A 19,672-nucleotide genomic window follows, 5' to 3' on the forward strand; every position below is an offset into this window, starting at 1 on the left:
TTGGTCATTGCCAACAAAGCTTTGGCATGCATGTACGCTCACCATAACAAAAAATGACGAAGAAGGTCTCAGTTCCTCTAGAACCTTAAGACTCTGAGACGACAAAGCCCACTACATGGCTGAAAGACTGGAAGACTGAGACTCTGTCAATCCAGTTGCAAAATCGGTTCCTTTTCCCTTTCCGGTGGCGTTTCATATTTTGAGAACATAATGTATATGAAAATCGTAAAAATTTTATCTGTGAAGTATCTTATACCAAGAATTGTCAAGCATAATTTTGCTGCTCTAGTCTTTCCCTTATCATTAACTCATAAAAGCTGAACTTGATTGTATGATTATTCAAAGTATTAGCATTTACTAAAATATAAAACTTACTTAAAATATAAGTTCCAATATTCAACTCTTAAAACTTGTTGTTAAAATTTCTAAGTTTGCTTTTCATATTTTGAGAACATAATGTATATGAAAATCCTAAAAATTTTATCTGTGAAGCATCTTATACCAAGAATTCTCAAGCATAATTTTGCTGCTCTAGTCTTTCCCCTATCATTAACTCATAAAATCTGAACTTGATTGTATGATTATTCAAAGTATTGGCATTTACTAAAATATAAAACTTACTTATGATTTAAGTTTCAATATTCAACTCTTAAAACTGGTTGTTAAAACTTCCAAGTTTGATTAAATTCATAATTAAGAGCTGGTTTTGGCAACTGAAGACAGAAATGTTTAATAAAATAAGTTCCTTGATCTAAATTTGCTAACTTAATACTTAAAAAAAACTAAACGAACTCTACATGTTGGTTTCTGGAATCTGTAGACCACTAATTCTTAGGGCCACATGGTGGCCTGCTACTGGCTAGAATTTAAGGGTAAAGAAAATTTCTACACCAGTTGTTGTGGGAGAACTGAACCCGTATAAAACATGATATACAAGTAAAAGCAGGCTTACCTGGTCTTGGGTAGTCTATCCCAATTATGCAGTTTGCTTTTTTCTGAATGCTTAGTGGGGCAGTCCAAGGCTCGTATATGTACTCATTCGGCATGTCTGAAACCGAAAGTATTCTCTACTGAGATGCCATAAAGCATAAGGATCATCGCAGTGGAGCACAACTTACTTACTTTTCAACACTGGGAGAAAATGTCGAATGTACTTTCCAGTAGGATCATACTTTCTACCAAAAGAGATGGGGGAATAGATACGATGATACTGTTAAGCAAGAGTGATAAATGAGAGTTAAAAGGTTGTTAAATCTGAAATGTGATGTACCTAGCAGACTGTACTGTCTCTATGAGTTCAAGACTACTTACCTGGTAAAAGAAGGAAGAACATGAGAGCCACAACCAATTACCATTATTTATGGCCCAGTCTGAGTCAATCAATAGCCTCTCAAAGACATCACGCCCCTTCTCCCAGTGAAGAAACTACAAGGCAAATGATATCATTTATACTTTCTTATAGATTCATTACAAAAAAGAGGGCTTATGGCATGTTGCATGCTATTTTATTCTGAAAGAATTTTAGGTATGGATCACTATCATATAAGCAATACCAATCTTCCGTAACACAAAGAATAGAATAATGTGTCGTCTCTACTTAAGATTGTTGAGGCTTGAGCTTCTATGTTTCCGAATGCTCACATCAAAACTGTGCCAGATTCCTATACTTCGAAAAATAAATTTTGAAAGAAGTTTGTGACTAGTATGGTGTTCTTTTTACGCCTTATGCTGTGCCTCAGAGAATTTGTTTAATCTCAGAAATTGAGAAAAAGGAAGATATCCTAACCAAATTGTCTTATAGAAATCGGCATACAGTTCCATCTATGCAACATGAACAGAAGGACAAATTTTCCTAAGTAAGAATAAGTTGTTTTGATATAGTAAAGATTTTTTGTCGAGCAGCAAATACTAAAAAGCAGGAGAATTAACTTTTAGGTTTAGTTATTAAGTTAATTAGGAGAGAGGTCATACCAGATCACCACGTGTCAAAAAACACCCACTCTTTAAGCTAATTCCAAAAGAATAAATAATAAGGTTCAGATTGGCATGACAAGGAATGAGAAAATATATACACGACTCAAGTGCTTCAATGCAACAATTTTACACAAATCAAAGAAAACTGATTAATAACACTAGAAGAACCTGGATCATGATGGCATCAATCCAAGGATAACCAGTCCTGCCCTCTCGCCAAGCTGCAAATAGTTCTTCATCATCTCTCCAAGGAATCTATAAATTTAGTAATGCACTAATTTGTTAGGGAAATAGTGAAATAGAAACTTACGCAGCTAGTAATGAATCAAAAGAAATAAATAGTCCTTTTGGACCAGAGAACATTGGAAACCAGTTATATATATCAGAAGTTTCAGGATGTTAGCACCAGATGATCAAGAAAGAAAGAACTTGACTTACTGTTGTTATATTGTTATTTGTCGTGAAAGCAAAAGTTAAGTTATTTAGGTAATATGCAATAGGCAAGTTAAATAACAGAAGAGAAGAGTTCCAGGACCAAAGATTTAGTGCTCGGAAATAACATGTCAAAAGGGAGACCTTGCTCATTCTATTAAACATCATTACAACAATGAGCAATCAACCAAATTAATGAAACTCAGTACACATACCCTCATACCAAGACTGTCAGATGTATTCTTTGCATGTATGAATCAGCAATTCTTCAAGGTACTGAAAATCTTTAGTTGAGAATGCAGGTTGAAATGAGAAAGGTAGCACTAGGAAATTTGCAGGTATTATCTAAAATGCAGACTGAACGTGATGGTCACTCTTGACTAAATCATGCCCCTTTAACACCTATTTGGTAGTTGCGTCAAATACTCAAAGGCAAGTAACTAGGAAATATTAAAATTATTGCCAACATAAACAGAAGCCTGGGTGTCGGTTATCAAGTGGCGCTGTGCTTATTCTAAACAGAAGTTCTAAATCTTTTAAGCAAAGTCACGAATATTTTTCCTTGTGTACCTGTTTGCAGATTTTGTTTCCCCTCATCTTATCAAAATTAGGAGTTCCAAAGGCTGCAGTGTAGAAAAACTCCCGCCATAATAACTGCCAGCAGATAGTTTTGTCATCTTTTTCAACATCCTTCAGCCAACTATGGTAGAACAAATGAAACTAACCTGCCCAACAAGTGAAACCGGTGGAGATGTGTGCTTCTTGCTGGTCCTATAAACTTCAATAAGGCAGTGATAGAAGTACCTTGAAGAAAGACATCCAAACTGCAAAATAATGACTCAAATAAACTCAAACCAATATATGAAGCTATAGCATAATACTGCTAGAACTCACTTTTAAACATAATCTAGAGTAAGGATATATAAAGCTACGGCATAATACTGCTAGGACTCACTTTTAAATATGGTGACAATATGGTAGTTGCTGGCTTCAGAAATGCAGAAGGATCGCCTTTTGGTTTCTCAAAATTAGCTACCCACTCCTGCAAGAAACAAAGAAGGAACATCTATCGACAGACAAAGACAGGATGGATATACATAGAACTAGCTACCTTTTCATGATGATAAAATTTGATATCCGTGAACAACTATAAAAAACCATCTCGTTTTCATTTATAGAAAAACTACTATACGTACTTATGAAGAATGTGATTGGCTGGTACCCTTCTTTTTATTTTCAAGTGATATTGCTCTGGAAACCCAGCCGATGCAGAAAGTACATGTCGCTCAGAGGTACATATAATATTTGCATTGTCACCTAATATAATTAGTCTTACAATAAGTAGGGATCTTTTGTTGCAGGTCAGGAAGGAAGAGTAAATGTTCAACGATGTAACAATTACTGAAATCCCTCCGCATTCTTAAGTACCATCTGTAATAGTATAGTATTTATTGTCTAAGGCTCTAGTTTTCATTTCCTAAGGCAACAGAACAAGTGTGGGATTTCACAAATTCTGTTCCCATCGTTGAACATTTACTCTTAAGTACCATCTGTAATAGTATAGTATTTATTGTCTAAGGCTCTAGTTTTCATTTCCTAAGGCAACAGAACAAGTGTGGGATTTCACAAATTCTGTTCCCATTCATTTGGATTAATCTATAACTATTAAATACTTCAGAGCCAATAATACAAGTGATTTACTTCTACACCCCCCCCCCCCCGGCCGCCCCAAACCCCCGCACATCGCCCCAACCCCCCGCCCCCACAAATAAAAGAGCCTCAACTTGGGCCAGCAATATGGTTTCACCACCATACATAAAGAAGATAATGGTAACAGACCTTGTCGTCAATGGATTTCTTCAATCTTTCCAGAGCTTCCGATTCACCTCCTCGAAAGGGGGAAAATTTTTCCTACAGCTCAAAGAGAGGTCATAAGGGAATAAAACTTACAAGAAACATCATAGAATTTCTCATAATGAGCTCCACACCTGCTTTACATCTCCGTACCCAAGTTCTTGAATTGTTGGAATATTTAATACTTCATATCCCCTAAGGTCACCAATTGGAGGAAGCACAGAATATGTATGGGTAAGTGGAGTTGGTGGCTCCCCAGCAAGCGCCACAAATGATTGATAAGTCAAAGGTGGCTTTCCCCTATTCTTTGGGGTACAAAAACAAAAGATGAACAAATGTCATGCCTCATGAGCAAGTACTAAAATTGTGTGAAAACAGTCAATTAACTAATTGCAGTAAGCAAACTACGTTACTCTCTATCATGTACTTTTCATCACTGTCCTGTTAACAGTGACCATCAGACTAGATTTTGATTGAGATCAAATATCTTTCTTTTAATCTTAGAAAATAACAGTATAGCAAATACAGACTTACCTTCTCTATGTTTCAGCAGGACTGAAAAGTGTTGTGCGCTAATCTTGGAGAAAACACCTTGATTCCACATGCAGAAGCAAAATCCTTCAGACAAATGCACAATAAGCAAAAGTCCTTTGTATGTTAGTTTCAGAAAATAAGGCTAGAATTATATAAATTGAAGGTGAACACCTTGAAAATAACAATTTGTAGAATACAGATGGAGAAAAATAAGTTAGAAATTACCACCTTCACTTTGTTATCACGGGCTAGTGAATATGGCTCAGTATCAAATTCAAAGCAAAGCTTCCCAATGTCCCACTAGAAAAAACCACAAACTGATCATTGTATTGTATACACTTGAAAATTAAACACCCTACAAATTATGATATTTTCATGTTACAATAAAAAGCCAAAGCAAACAATTTGACACGTCGATTCCAACATACATTCATTTGAAAGATATCTAATTCACATGAAAAGATAGACAAAATGGGATAAGTCTAGTGAACAGAGTATCTTCATCAAATTCCTCAAGAAAAATCAATTCTTTGTTTACAATCCAAATAGTCATCTAAAAGATGAATTAAGGATACATAAGGATACACTCAACACAGACTGTCTAAATAGAATAATGAATTTTTGGGTATCTTTATTTCAATTTGATATTTTATTCAGGCTGAGATTCTTATCCTGTGAAAACGGCGAAGGAATTGTGAAAAATGTGAAGAATAACCCAAAACAGACTCCACCACACCCTGGTGTAGTGTCTGCCATGGGTGTGGTAGAATCTGTCCTGCACCACACCCTCTGCCACATCCACGGTGCAGGGTGTGGCAGAATCTGTCCTGCACCACACCCTCTGCCACACCCATGGTGCAGGGTGTGGCAGACTCGTTTTTAGAATCCTCCTTTGTATGGGAATCCTCCTTTGTTTGGGATTGTGTTTTATTATAAATAGGACCACGTTTTTTAGGGTTTCTTAAGGAGAGAAAAGGAGAGAATTAGCATTGTTTTGAGCACTTTGAGAGGGAGATATTGTGAGGGAGTTGAGAGCTTTGGTTAGGGTTATATTTGAGTGATTTTGTGAGTTGTAACCCGTTGTATTTCTCCTCCATATAGTGAAATCTCCCCATCCTCTCCCCGTGGACATAGGCAATTGCCGAACCACGTATATCTCTGTGTTTGGTTTGATTTGTCGTAATTGGCTTGGTTTGTGCAAGTGTGTGGCTTTCTTCTTCCGTGATCTCAAGTTCGTTGTGTGTGCGTGCAACGCTTCCGTATAGGCGCGCGACAAGTGGTATCAGAGCTCAGATTTCAGATCTGGGGTTTTGGGTTAGGTGGAGGAAGATTCAGTTGGAAGCTTGGTTCTTGGAGTTCTAGGCTTTGGTGGAGTTAGGGTTTGAAGTTGCCGTTGAAGATCTCGCTTTCCTCGTGTGGTTAGGAGTTCTATTTGGAATCCAATCTAGGGTTCAGTTGGGTAATTTCTTATTCTTTCAAAGTTTGGATCTTTCTCTACAATTTGGAAGTTGTGATTATGGGTGAAGTAATTGGTGAAAGCAGCAAGATGACAGGCACAGTTCAAGTGGGTTTTCAGAACACTAAGATTAGTGTTGTGAAATATGACGGCAAGATCAATTTTGGTTTGTGGATGAGCGACGTACAGGATGCGCTCAATGCTCAAAATCTGGAGGAGACCATCATGGTCGATGTGAGGCCACCTAAATATGAAGAGGCGATATGGGAAAAGATGAATCGAAATGCTTGCGGGGTGATCAGGTCCTGTTTGGAACAGGAGCTGAAATACGATGTGATTGGGGTGACGTCTGCGATGAAGATGTGGGAAATTCTCAACAATAAGTACCTTACGAAGAGTGTTGAGAACCGGTTGCACTTGCTGCGAAGGTTATTCAGATTCCAGATGTCCAGAGGTACCTCGCTTGCGGCTCATGTGAACAACTACACTAAGTTGTTGTCGGACTTGGCGAACGTGGATGAGAAGATCACAGATGAGTACAAGGCTATTATTCTTTTGGGCTCCTTACCGGATGAGAAGTATGATACCTTCGTGCTTATGTTGCTGAACGGGAGATCTTCTATCACTTATAGTGAAGTGACTAACGCATTGACGAACTATGATTTGAGGAGGAAGGATAAGGAGACTTCCCGCGCTAGTATTTCAGGAGAGGCCTTATCGACGAGAGGTAGAAGCTCATATCAGAAAGGTGAAAATAGAGGGAGGTCAAAGTCAAGAGGTCGTCACCAGCTTGGAAAGAACCAATGTGCATTCTGCAAAGAACAAGGACATTGGAAGAGAGACTGCCCGAAAGTCAAAGAAAAGGAGAATAGCAAGAATAAGGGCCCGAAGGCCAATGAGGTGAATGTTGCGAAAGGCGATGATTCCGATGATTCGAGCTTTTCTCTTTTGATTACTCTGGAGGTGAACCATTTGGATGCATCGGAGAGCTTTTCTCTTTTGATTACTCCGGAGGTGAACCATTTGGATGCATCGGAGTGGATGCTTGATTCTGGCGCTACTTATCATGTGACTCCTAGGCGAGATTGGTTTTCATCATTTGAGAGACTCGATGGGGGTGTTGTTGTCATGGGAAATGATCAATTCTGCGGCGTTTGTGGGATAGGTACTGTGAGGATCCGGATGCACGATGGAGTAGTCCGTGAGTTAAAGGAGGTGAGATTCGTTCCTCAACTTAAGAAGAATCTTATCTCAGTTGGGGCTTTGGAGGCGAAGGGATTCAGGGTGACCTTTGAGGATGCTGTAGCGAAGGTTACTAAGGGATCTTTGGTGGTGATGAAGGGAGTCCGCAGTCATAATTTATATTATCTGAAGGGGAGCATCGAGATTGGCCAGGTTGCTTCGGCTATTTCAGAGACGGACATGAGCAGACTTTGGCATTACAGGTTAGGACACACAGGAGAGAAGTCACTGCAGGCTTTGTGCAAGCAGGGGCTATTGAAGGGAGCCAAGAGTGGAAAGATTGAGTTCTGTGAGCACTGTGTTCTTGGCAAGAAGACGAAGGTGAAGTTCGGGACGGTCATTCATAGGACGAGGGTGGGGTCCCACTAAGACGGCATCACTTGGTGGTCGACATTGGTTCGTTACATTTGTTGATGACTATTCTAGGCGTTGTTGGGTGTACACCATGAAGCATAAGAGTGAAGTCCTAGATTTGTTTGTGGAGTGGAAGAAGAGATTGGAACTGCAGACTGGGAGAAAGATCAAGACGTTGCGATCCGACAACGGCGGCGAGTATACTTCAGACCCCTTTCAGCAGCTATGTCGAGACGAGGGCATAGAGAGGCACTTCACAGTTAGTCATACACCGCAGCAGAATGGGGTGGCGGAGAGATTGAATCGGTCTTTGCTGGAGAAGATTCGATGTTTATTGGCGCATAGTGGTTTGGAGAAGATCTTTTGGGCTGAGGCACTTTCTTATGCGAGCCACCTCATTAATAGGCTGCCTTCATCTGCGATTGAGGGGAAGACCCCTATGGAGATGTGGTCGGGAGAGACAGCACATGACTATGACCAGCTTAAGGTATTTGGTTGCCCTGCATATTATCATGTTAGAACTGATAAGTTGGAACCTCGAGCTAGGAAGGCCATATTTGTAGGATTCAAGCGTGGTGTCAAGGGATACAAGCTTTGGGATCCAGTTGATAAGAAGATTGTGCTGAGTAGGGACGTCACATTCGATGAGGCTTCTATCTTGAAGCTTCCCAGCTCTCATCAGGTGGAGAGCAACCCGACAGAGGAGATTTCGCAGGTGGTGGAGATTGATGCAGCTCCACAGAGTCCAGATGGTGCAGTATCCATTAGAGTGCCGACTGAGGTGACGCCAGGCGAGCACGACGGTGATGCGGAGGATACGGGTACTCATGAGCAGGATCAGGGACCGACGGCTCAGGTTCAGGATTCTATTGCGGCACGGAGACAGAGGAGAGACATACGAGTGCCAGCACGGTATGCCGACACAGTTGCATATGCACTTCCGGTGGAGAGTATCGATGAGATGGTGCCTACTACATTCAGAGAGGCCGAGCAGAGTTCGGAGGCTGATTCGTGGCAGGTGGCTATGCAGGAGGAGATGGAGTCTCTTCACAAGAACGATACATGGAAGCTTGTAGAGCTTCCAAAGGGGCGGAAGGCGATTGGGTGCAAGTGGGTGTACACGAAGAAGGAGGGCATTGAGGGCACTCCAGTGAGGTTCAAGGCTAGGTTGGTTGCGAAGGGCTATGCACAGGAGGAAGGTATTGATTACAATGAGGTTTTCTCTCCGGTGGTGAAGCATTCTTCGATTCGGATTTTGCTAGCTTTGGTGGCACAGTATTGTTTGGAGTTAGATCAGTTGGATGTGAAGACGGCATTTCTTCATGGTGATCTTGATGAAGAAATATATATGACTCAGCCATTGGGATTCCGAGCTGCAGGGAAAGATAAGTTGGTTTGCAGGTTAAAGAAATCGCTATACGGTTTGAAGCAATCTCCTCGACAGTGGTATAGGCGATTCGATGGTTTTATGCTTGGTCATTCGTACACTCAGAGCCAGTTTGATCCTTGCGTGTATTTTCGCAAGTTGAGAGGAGGTGCGTACATTTATTTGTTGTTTTATAGCGATGACATGTTAGTTGCCTCTAGTTCCAGGTCAGCTATAGATGAGTTGAAAGTTTAATTTTCAAATGAGTTTGAGATGAAGGACTTGGGCGAGGCGAAGCGCATTTTAAGGATGGAGATCGGTAGAGACAAGAAGAAGGGCAAGATTTATTTGACACAGGTGGCTTATTTGAAGAAGGGGGATGGAGATCGGTAGAGACAAGAAGAAGGGCAAGATTTATTTGACACAGGTGGCTTATTTGAAGAAGGTTCTACAGCGATTCCATGTTAGCATGGATACGAAACCAGTTGGTGTACCTTTGGGAGCCCATTTGAAGCTTTCAGCTGGCCTTTCACCGAAGTCAGTTGAAGACCGTGAGTTAATGACGAAGACTCCATATGCGAGCGCAGTTGGGAGCTTAATGTACGCGATGGTATGTACGAGGCCGGATTTGTCACAGGCGGTGAGCATGGTGTCGAGATACATGCACGATCCAAGAGTGGGTCATTGGGATGCCGTGAGATGGATTTTGAGGTACATTCGAGGTACGCTCAATGTTGGTTTGATTTATGAGCGGGACACTACAGGTGGGCAGTTGTGCATTGGATATGTTGATTCGGATTATGCCGGGGATTTGGATAAGCGTCGGTCTACTACGGGATATGTGTTTACTTTAACCCGTCCGCCGGTGTGTTGGAGATGCATCTTACAGTTACGACGGAGGCAGAGTATATGACGATTACGGAGGCTGTCAAGGAGGCTATTTGGCTTCGGGGACTTTGAAGGAACTTGATATATCACAGCGGTCCGTCACTCTTTATTGTGATAGCATGAGCATGAGTGCTATCTATTTGGCGAAGAATCAGGTTTTTCATGCGAGGACGAAGCACATTGACGTTCGTTATCACTTCGTTCGGGATGTTCTTGAAGATGGCGATGTGGAGATTGTGAAAGTCCACACAAAGGATAATCCGGCGGATATGCTCATTAAGGTGGTTCCGAGTAATAAGTTTGATCATTGTCGAAACTTGTTGCACATTCGTGATTGTTGAGGCCGTTGACGGCCATTTGGATGAACTACGGGCGGCTTGATCCCTTGGGAGAGGGGGTACGTAAGCAACCACATTGGTGCAGCCGAGTTTAGAGAGACGACACATTGGTGCTCATGTTGGTGTCGGCTCAGTGTTGGGAACACTTCGCCGAGGTGGAGAATTGTGAAAACGGCGAAGGAATTATGAAAAACGTGAAGAATAACTCAAAACAGACTCCACCACACCCTGGTATGGTGTCTGTCATGGGTGTGGTAGAATCTGTCCTGCACCACACCCTCTGCCACACCCACGGTGCAGGGTGTGGCAGAATCTGTCCTGCACCACACCCTCTGCCACACCCATGGTGCAGGGTGTGGCAGACTCGTTTTTAGAATCCTCCTTTGTATGGGAATCCTCCTTTGTTTGGGATTGTGTTTTATTATAAATAGGACCACGTTTTTTAGGGTTTCTTAAGGAGAGAAAATGAGAGAATTAGCATTGTTTTGAGTACTTTGAGAGGGAGATATTGTGAGGGAGTTGAGAGCTTTGGTTAGGGTTATATTTGAGTGATTTTGTGAGTTGTAACCCGTTGTATTTCTCCTCCATATAGTGAAATCTCCCCATCCTCTCCCCGTGGACGTAGGCAATTGCCGAACCACGTATATCTCTGTGTTTGGTTTGATTTGTCGTAATTGGCTTGGTTTGTGCAAGTGTGTGGTTTTCTTCTTCCGTGATCTCAAGTTCGTTGTGTGTGCGTGCAACGCTTCCGCATAGGCGCACGACATATCCACGGTCTGAATGAACAACTATTTTTCATTTCTGTAACTTTTGTAAAGACTTGGAAACATTTCTGTTTATCAGGTGAAGTCACCATTGCTTGTTTTAAGTGTGTTCATCAAATACTGTCTACTTCTTTCCACTAACAACATGCACTTCACGAACTTGTACTGTTCACTGACGCTCATAATAAAAAGTAGAAATTCGAAAAAATCCAAGCAAAAAAAGAGAATAATTCAAGAACATCAGTTCAACTTACATCCTTCAAGATCCGACACAATACATGAACAGGATCCCCTTTAAGAACAAGAAGCCGCGATCCGAGCTTCTTGAGGCTGGAATCGAGATCGGCGAGGCTCTCGAGCAAGAACTGGATCCGATTCAGTCCAGCGAAAGCGGATCCGGGCGAGAACGCAGACGGATCCGGGTCCAAATACCGCGGATCGAGAACGAAAACGGGGAACAAACGCTTCGATCCTCTGCACGCGTGATCGAGCGCGGGGTTATCGTGGATCCTCAATCCCTTTCGAAACCACATCAAAGCGTTCGATTCCATCTTAATTTTGATTTTGATTTTGATTTTGGTTCTTCTCTTTTTGGAGAATTAGCGGAGAGCTAGGGTTTTAAGAATTTTCCCGCGCCCCGATTAGAGATTTGGGTAGATTTGGACCGTTGCATGAGCATCTAATGGGTAGTATTTGAAAACGTAAGCTAACGGTCGGTGAAGGGTCGAGTTGCGGCCACGTCATTGTGCATTGGGTGGTCAGAAGCTCTTGTAAACGGGTCGGATTCGGGTAATTTACTTACAGCGCCCCGTTCTTTTTCCGAATTTGCAGAACAATTATAATTCTTCTTCTCGCAAATGAGCATACTCAAAACCGAATAGATTCCTAAGCACAACTTTGTGAGCATAAATATATAAAATTATTTATTATCAGGTACTAAAAACTGAAGAAAAGTTAAAATATTGTGTTTTTTCAGTACTATTCCCTTAGGTACCGTTTGACAAAGGGTTAAGTGAGGGGTTAAGGAGACTTAACCCCTTCATAACCTGCCAAACACAACAAATCTATATAAGGGTTAAAGTGAGTTAACCCTCCATAATTTGCCAAACATAAAAAATATAGAAGGGTTAAGTTAACCCCTCTAGAGGGGTTAAAATGAGTTAACCCCTCAAAATGAGGGGTTTACTAATACTCCTATTTAGATGGAATAAGAGTTAACCCTTCTAATTATAAAGAAAATAGTCAAAATCATTGTTATTCCCAAACACTAAAACTGATCATAAGGGCTAAAATAAAACTTATTTAACGGTTTAATAATTTAGTCATTCGGATTATCAAATGGGCTAAGTACATTAATCCTTCTCTTTAACCCCTCTTCATTAACCCTTTGCCAAACGGGGCCTAAATATTTCAAATTTTGAAAGCAGATCCTCAGATGATAGAAATTGCAACTAGGTCCCTTAAGCTATTCTGAATTAGTCCCTCAAATCATAGAAAATGCCATTAGGTCATTCAATTGTTAAGTTATATTGAAATACCTCAAGTCATAGAAATTGTTATTTAAGTCTCCCAGTTCTTAAGTTATTAGTCCCTCAAATCAGTAGTTGTGTTAGTAATCAAAGGGATTAGTTTAAAACAGCTTAGGTTAATTGTGGGATATAATAGAAGTTTAGATGATCTGAGGGACAAATTTATATCCAATTGATGTCTTTAATTACTCTTGACTGGAGGAACTAATTTCAAAATAACTTAAAAGTTGGGAGATCTAACAGCAACTTCAACGATATGAGGGACTAATTCAAAATCCCTAATGAACCGAGGGATAATGGTGATTTCCATGATTCGAGGGACTAACATATGGAAGATTTAAAGGACTAATATAAAAAATCCCTAAAATATATTTGTATTAATTAACATAAATACAGAAAGCCGATCTAGCAATAAACATTTATTTAGCAATAAAAGAAACAAGGTGGAGGAATAGAATAATCTCATTTGGGAAAAAGCTTTCCTAAGTAATTCTAAATCAAAGGGACACAATTTCTTGATTAATGTTTCCCAAAATCCAAAGAAACACCTGAATATAGAATTCACACAATGATGATACGATGGACTCTCTTTAGAGTTTAGACGCAAACTCTATATTTTATACTACTAATAAAGAGATGCTCAATTATGTGCATCGTGCACCCCGTTCTATTTCGTGGCATGATGTATATTGTCTAGGATAATTTTGGAACAAATAAAGAGAAAAGTAATGATAGAAAAACCTTCATAGTATTATAATTACCATTTTGTCATTTCGTTTCAATCCCAATATTGTTTCCGTGTCATTAAGAATGATCTAGAATGCACTTGAAGACTAAAGAGAAGAAGATTAAAGAGGAGAATTTCAAACCAAAATTACAATTTTACCTTTCAAATCACAATTACAAGGAGCAAATGTCCATGACTCTTACAATTTTTTGATTGCCCTCAATTGGTTATTTATATAGTAGTATAGATGGACATCAGCTGAGCCATCAAAGTTCAGTTTGTTTGGACATCAATCTCCATCCACGGACCAAAGCCTCATCCACATCGTGTGAAGCGTAGAGCCACCTCTTATATTTCATCGCTCAGCAACTAGACTTCCGACCATAAGAATCCAAGGTGAAGTCGAAACAATACATCCACCAAAGGCCACCTCATTCCTTTGTAACCTTGTTAAGATTGTTAGGAGGAAATATCCACATTGGAGTTCCTCCACAACCTGGGTCCACGAAGATGTCGAGTGTGCTCTGTAGAGGAAGGCTTTTGCTCGTAGAGCGCCCCCGGCAAACAGACCACAGGCAAGCTTGCACTCTCGGGGCCACCGATAACTGCCATGACCACTTCCACGATTCGTTCATGTTGTCACTACTTTCTGGTTTAATGATCTCATGTGCATCCCCAATTTTAAATTGCTTCCATGGTTACTCCTCCATGTTAAAGTGGTCTTCTTTATAAGCACGCGTAATCTCCCATGATCCATCGTCCTTAACAAACTCCGTGAATTTAGTATCCGTGACAACATACTAAGGATTGATGCAAAATGATCGAATATTACTTATCATATCCGTGTCATCTTACCCATCACACCATCACAACTATGAATATACTGAAAAACTCATATCCATATCAAGCCGGATAAGATCTTCTGATCATAAAAAATTGACCTCAAATTTATTAATATAAAGGCCGACATAATTTAAATTTCCTTCAAATATTCAGATATGGATCAGGATATTTTACACATTCGTAGCTGTTGGATAAACATATCTAATATCCATCTCTGTATCCAATTGGTCAAGCATAGGTGTATTTCTGCGGCAATCTTTATCATCCGTATCCATTTTGAGTCAGTACCTAAACTTCAATCTACCTTAGCACACATTTGCATAGGCAAAATCTAGAACTGATGGCAGAGTAATAGAATGAGTAATCTTTCACAAACGTAAACACAAATACATGGAAAAATAGGATAAATCTTGTGTGCGGCTTTCACAAACTCAGCTACATGAAAAAATAGGATAATCTCACTTGCAAACATCCAAAGTAATTCAGAAATAAGAGGGACACAGTTACTCAACATAAAGTTTCCCAATAACCAACCGAAATCGAGCTCTAACAATAGTCCTAAACAAAGATTTCATAATGGATTGCAATGTTTCTCGCCACGTCAGAAAGCATTTGAGACGCAAAATGCGACTAAACACAGTATTTTAATACATGGAACGCCTGTAATGGTCTTGTAGCAGGGGAATAGAAAGTCCTTCAATTATCAAATGCATCATCATCGTCATCTGGAAGTGGCTGTGCTGCTGCGGCTGCGATCTCCTGCTCATACCTGAACCATCAGGAAAAAGTGAGCAAATTTCATATCAAATGAACGAAAAGGATGATGTCCAAAGAGCAGAGTGAAAGTCAAAAAAATAGATCCTACAATACCAACTACAATTGCTTAGAAGTAAGCAAAATAATAATTCTATCTAAATAATTAATAGGTTAATAAGAGTCATTTCGAAACTAAGATCAGGCCCTCACAAGATGGACTTGTTAACACAACACCTAAAAAATAGATTGTTTTACAGTCCAACAAAGAATAGGGAAGGATCAGGTCCTCATACAAGTGCCCTGACAAGCAAAAAGACTTCTTAGCACAGAAAAAAATAGATGGTTTTTAAAGTTACCTATAAAAGTGCCCTAAAGATGCTCGAGTATAAGATAACAAGTTGCGTAAATGTAGACAATTAAGGTTAGGGTTTTCTTTTTTCATGAAAACCACCTTTAAACTGGCTCGAATCGATAAAAACCACCTTTGGCATTTCTTTGATACTTCAGCACCATACAAGTCCGTTTAGTTTTCAATCAACAACTTCTTGTCAAATTCAGCTCAATCAATATCTTAATTGACCAAATTACCCTCACTAGTTACACGTGTAGCCTAGAAACATGTGTTAGGCACATGTAATTATTGAGGGTTGCTTGGGTTTTTTGGTATTAATTGAGCAAAATTTGACAAAAAGTGATAACTTGAAAACTGAACTCACTTGCAAGGTGGTTACGCATAACAAAACTTCAAAGATGACTTTTATGGATTCGACCTATTTTAAAGGTGGTTTTCATGAACAAAATCCTAAAACTTAAGTTGTAGAATTTTAGGTCATGAAAGTTCACTTTTACCAGTTTCACCTACTATTTTCCACTAGAACATATAATAATGGCTTAATTAATGGTCTTAGCCACTGAGTGGGTCGCACTATTTCCAGTGACAGATATATTCACTTACCTCTGCTGTTGTTCAAGGTCAATATGAACTTCTGGAGGGGCAAGAGCTGGGGATTCAACAAACTGAATATTCGGATCTCTGAAAAAGAGGAATAACATCAGAAGCAAGTACAAAATATTAAACAGCTTATACCATGAAAAGGAAAATCATTTTTACCCTGCAATTTTTCTGGCCAAATAGAGGAATGGCTTTTCAAAGTTATAATTGCTCTTGGCAGAGATCTCATAGTATTGAAGATTCTTCTTCCTGTGAAATGTGACCATCTTTGCCTTAACCTGCCTGTTCTTCACATCAACCTTGTTGCCACATAGGACAATGGGGATGTTCTCACAGACCCTAAATAATACAGCATCAAACAATTAGTTCTGGTCTTGTAGTGAACAGCTGTAGTAGATCATATTGACGACTCCTTAACTAGTAGCATTAAAACCTTGGGACTCACCTGCAGAGATCCCTATGCCATGTGGGCACATTTTTATAAGTAAGGCGTGCAGTAACATCAAACATGATAATGGCACATTGACCATGAATGCTGCAGACATAGAGACACCAGTTAGGATCTGCAATATTTGGCAAATGGCGAAACTAAAACAAGAAGACAGCAAAAATTGATACTGACGTGTGCTAGCTTCAAAAGCTAAAGCTAAAATGTAAATTTATTCCTCAGAAACACTATCCTCTAGGCACTATGCTACTGAACCATACTCATGCACACATTGGCAGAAAGTAACATGTGAGCAAATAAAATAATTTAGAATGTCAAAAACTTATGCAATTACTACAGGAAAACCACTTAGCCAGAAAGAACAGAAAGCTAAAAAGATAGCTAGATAACATCGCCAAAAAACTATTATTCGACCACGATGATCAGCTATAGAATTAAACATGAAGTCAATAACTTTAGCCATTATGTCCACAAACATAGTAACTAAGCACGTAAATCATAATTGCAAACAAACACCATCACTATTAACAGTTGGTTTTCAACAATGACTGGTATCTAGAATTTTTTTGGGAGAAAATACTGTATAATTTAACTATCAAGACAGATCTGCCAGAAACAAAACGGGCTTCATTTCTTTAAAATTGGTAGGGAAAAAAACAACAGAAAATAAAGAAATACATAAAATGGGAGTTCAAGATGAACAAGTCTGAACCTAGCATGATTAACATATACATTGCCCTCCATAATCACTGCAGAAAATATCAAATTATCATTATACACTTGCTATATGTGTATACACTATAGCATGGATACTTCAAGCAATGGAATCAATGGAGTTACAGTATCTCAACTCAAATAACTTGCCCTTGTGAATATGTACAAGTACCATGATACATGTATATTCATTTTAATCTTATGTATACTATACTTGGTAATATAATAATTACTTTTTTCCTTTATATAAAATCAATTGGAAATATTTCCAACCAACAAAAAGATGCGGACAGTTAAAACTAAAACTAAATCATAAAATCAGGTAACCCACCTCTTCTATACCTTTAGAAGGACCTATCAACAACTTATTTCTTAGCACTGTTCACCACTAAACTCATGAAGGGTATCTGCAATTTATTCTTCTGAAAATACCAAACCATTGTTTTTGAAGTGCTACATGCTATGAAGGTATAGATGATGGGGATTAACTGTATCCTAAAAAGTAAACTATATACACAACATATGTCATCATGTGAAGTAAAAATACCCAAAGAAACAACCGATCAACAAAAATGTAATAGGAAAATGTACATAGATCAAAATTATCACACAAAAGATGAAACAATAAACAGCAATTGGTAATATCGGAGAGCATCTTCATACCAAAATATCACATTTTTATAACCGAATATTTCAAACAGGGAAAAAAAAAGATAAAACTAACAAAGGCCAAAAAAACTCACTAATATCCATCTCTGAGCCCACCAAACTTCTCCTGCCCTGCAGTATCCCAGCAATAAAACCTAATCTTTCCACAATTAGTATGGAAATCCAGAGGATGGACCTCAACACCAATAGTCGCTGCACACAAAAAATCAGCAGATCACAAAAATATCCCAAAAACGTACCCTAAATCAAGAAAAATAGAAAGATCCATACGTTCATATTTCTTCTCAAATTCTCCAGTAAGATGCCTCTTCACGAAAGTAGTCTTCCCTGAAACAGATCGAACCGTATCAAACCCTAGATCTCCATTTAGAACCCAAAAAAACCGAAACAAATAAAAACCATCGTCTTAGATCCATCAATCGATCGATCACCTGTGCCTCCGTCTCCTACGATGACCAGCTTGAAGCTAGGGTAATCCACAGTCTGCTGGTTCGGGAGAGCCTACGAGGGATCGAGCAACAAAAACCCTAACCCTAAGAATCAATCGAAACGAGAAATAAAGAATTCGAGAAATTAAAAAAAAAATACCATTTTTATTCCTTTGAACAGGGGCGAGGGTTTTGATCGAGAGAGGAATTGAGAGAATTTGACGGGGGTTTATATAGAGCGTCTCAGCTTTGATCCCACGCGATCATTGAATGAGGGGCTGTGCTTAGGAATAACGCGAGATGCTCAGCCGTTGGATTGAATCCCGCTAAGGACTGTAATTGAATTTGAACCGTACAAGTGGATAGAGCATAGCCGTCGATTTCGTCTGCGTTGAATCTACGCGTCTTTGGTGGACCTTTGTTTGGAAAATCTCAGCCGTTGGCTTGTACGTGTGAGATATACTGTTTGATAAGGAGGCGGTGGGTTGCTTTTTGCATATTTAGTAGGGCCCAGGTTGTTAACGGAACGGATATGGTTCGGATATGACACTTATCATATCCATATCCGCTTTCTATAAACGGATACAAATATGGATACGGATTATCTTCGGTAAGTAAAAACTTTAATCATATCCGCACTCATCGGAAATATATACGGTTTGGATATTTGAGAATCGGATCGGATACGATCACGGATATGAAACGGATATTCAACAAATGGATATGAATCAGATATGACTTAGTACACCTATGTATAAGTTACAACCAATTGGGTAAATGTATGTGGTTGTAGGCTTCTCCTTGCATAAATGTATGTGGTCGCAAATGATAAAAATATAATACAACAATCGCATATACATGTAATATCATCAATTGTACCTGGATTTGATATAAAGTATCTAAGCATTTGCTATAACCAACAAAGCAAAGCATCAAAAGAGCAATTTAGATATGTAATATCATCATTTTAAAACAACTTAATTCACATATAATTAAAATTACTTCAAACAAACACCAAACACAAACAAATAGAACCGCATAATTAGTTCTCTAGAGTTTCAAGCTAACACATCAATGCAAAAGTTAACTAGAATATGACACCAATGGATGCAAGCATAATATCAAATCCCATCATCCGAGTCGTAGATCTCCATGATGTCACCTTGCCAAAAAAAAGAACAATTGTCATGTTAAACATGTAAAAATAAAAATTTCAAATCGTATGCTTATTGAGTCAAATAACATACCTAATGGTGCTTTTACAAAGGTCTCAGCAATCTCCGAGTCATCATCATCCACTATCTTAGCCACATCAAGAACATCATCCTTACTAGTTTGAACTTGTGTAACTACAAAAAAAAGTAGAGAAAAACACATAATCATTAGAAGCATCATTAACCAAAA

The 19,672-nt window shown here is 39.2% G+C and overlaps 2 protein-coding genes across 2 annotated transcripts in view; both read right to left on the bottom strand.

Moving 5' to 3' along the window:
* LOC109845119 ((6-4)DNA photolyase) overlaps window positions 1-11,851 on the bottom strand; it is a 28,005-nt gene extending 16,154 nt beyond the window's left edge. Inside the window, 13 exon segments of the mRNA XM_020414330.1 lie at window positions 953-1,048; window positions 1,123-1,210; window positions 1,312-1,425; window positions 1,972-1,999; window positions 2,132-2,229; window positions 2,977-3,060; window positions 3,132-3,230; window positions 3,362-3,448; window positions 4,246-4,317; window positions 4,395-4,565; window positions 4,795-4,878; window positions 5,023-5,094; window positions 11,457-11,851. Coding sequence (XP_020269919.1) covers window positions 953-1,048; window positions 1,123-1,210; window positions 1,312-1,425; window positions 1,972-1,999; window positions 2,132-2,229; window positions 2,977-3,060; window positions 3,132-3,230; window positions 3,362-3,448; window positions 4,246-4,317; window positions 4,395-4,565; window positions 4,795-4,878; window positions 5,023-5,094; window positions 11,457-11,753 — 1,390 coding nt within the window. The 5' untranslated portion in view covers window positions 11,754-11,851.
* On the bottom strand, window positions 14,693-18,533 carry LOC109846465 (GTP-binding nuclear protein Ran-2-like). The gene is made up of 8 exons (XM_020415705.1): window positions 18,429-18,533; window positions 18,272-18,341; window positions 18,111-18,167; window positions 17,915-18,032; window positions 16,455-16,544; window positions 16,169-16,348; window positions 16,013-16,090; window positions 14,693-15,070 (listed from the first exon to the last, which is right to left on the bottom strand). Exons 1-8 carry the CDS (start codon window positions 18,429-18,431, stop codon window positions 14,998-15,000), a joined length of 669 nt encoding a protein of 222 aa, XP_020271294.1. The 5' UTR covers window positions 18,432-18,533; the 3' UTR covers window positions 14,693-14,997.

The sequence above is a fragment of the Asparagus officinalis genome, chromosome 6 (genome assembly GCF_001876935.1).
Source record: "Asparagus officinalis chromosome 6, Aspof.V1, whole genome shotgun sequence".
Taxonomy (NCBI): domain Eukaryota; kingdom Viridiplantae; phylum Streptophyta; class Magnoliopsida; order Asparagales; family Asparagaceae; genus Asparagus; species Asparagus officinalis.

Coding starts and splice junctions, on each gene's coding strand:
- LOC109846465 (XM_020415705.1), bottom strand. Junction 16,545..17,914: donor GGGCTCAGAGATGGATATTA/GTGAGTTTTTTT, acceptor CTATGTCTGCAG/CATTCATGGTCAATGTGCCA. Junction 16,091..16,168: donor TTGGCCAGAAAAATTGCAGG/GTAAAAATGATT, acceptor CCTCTTTTTCAG/AGATCCGAATATTCAGTTTG.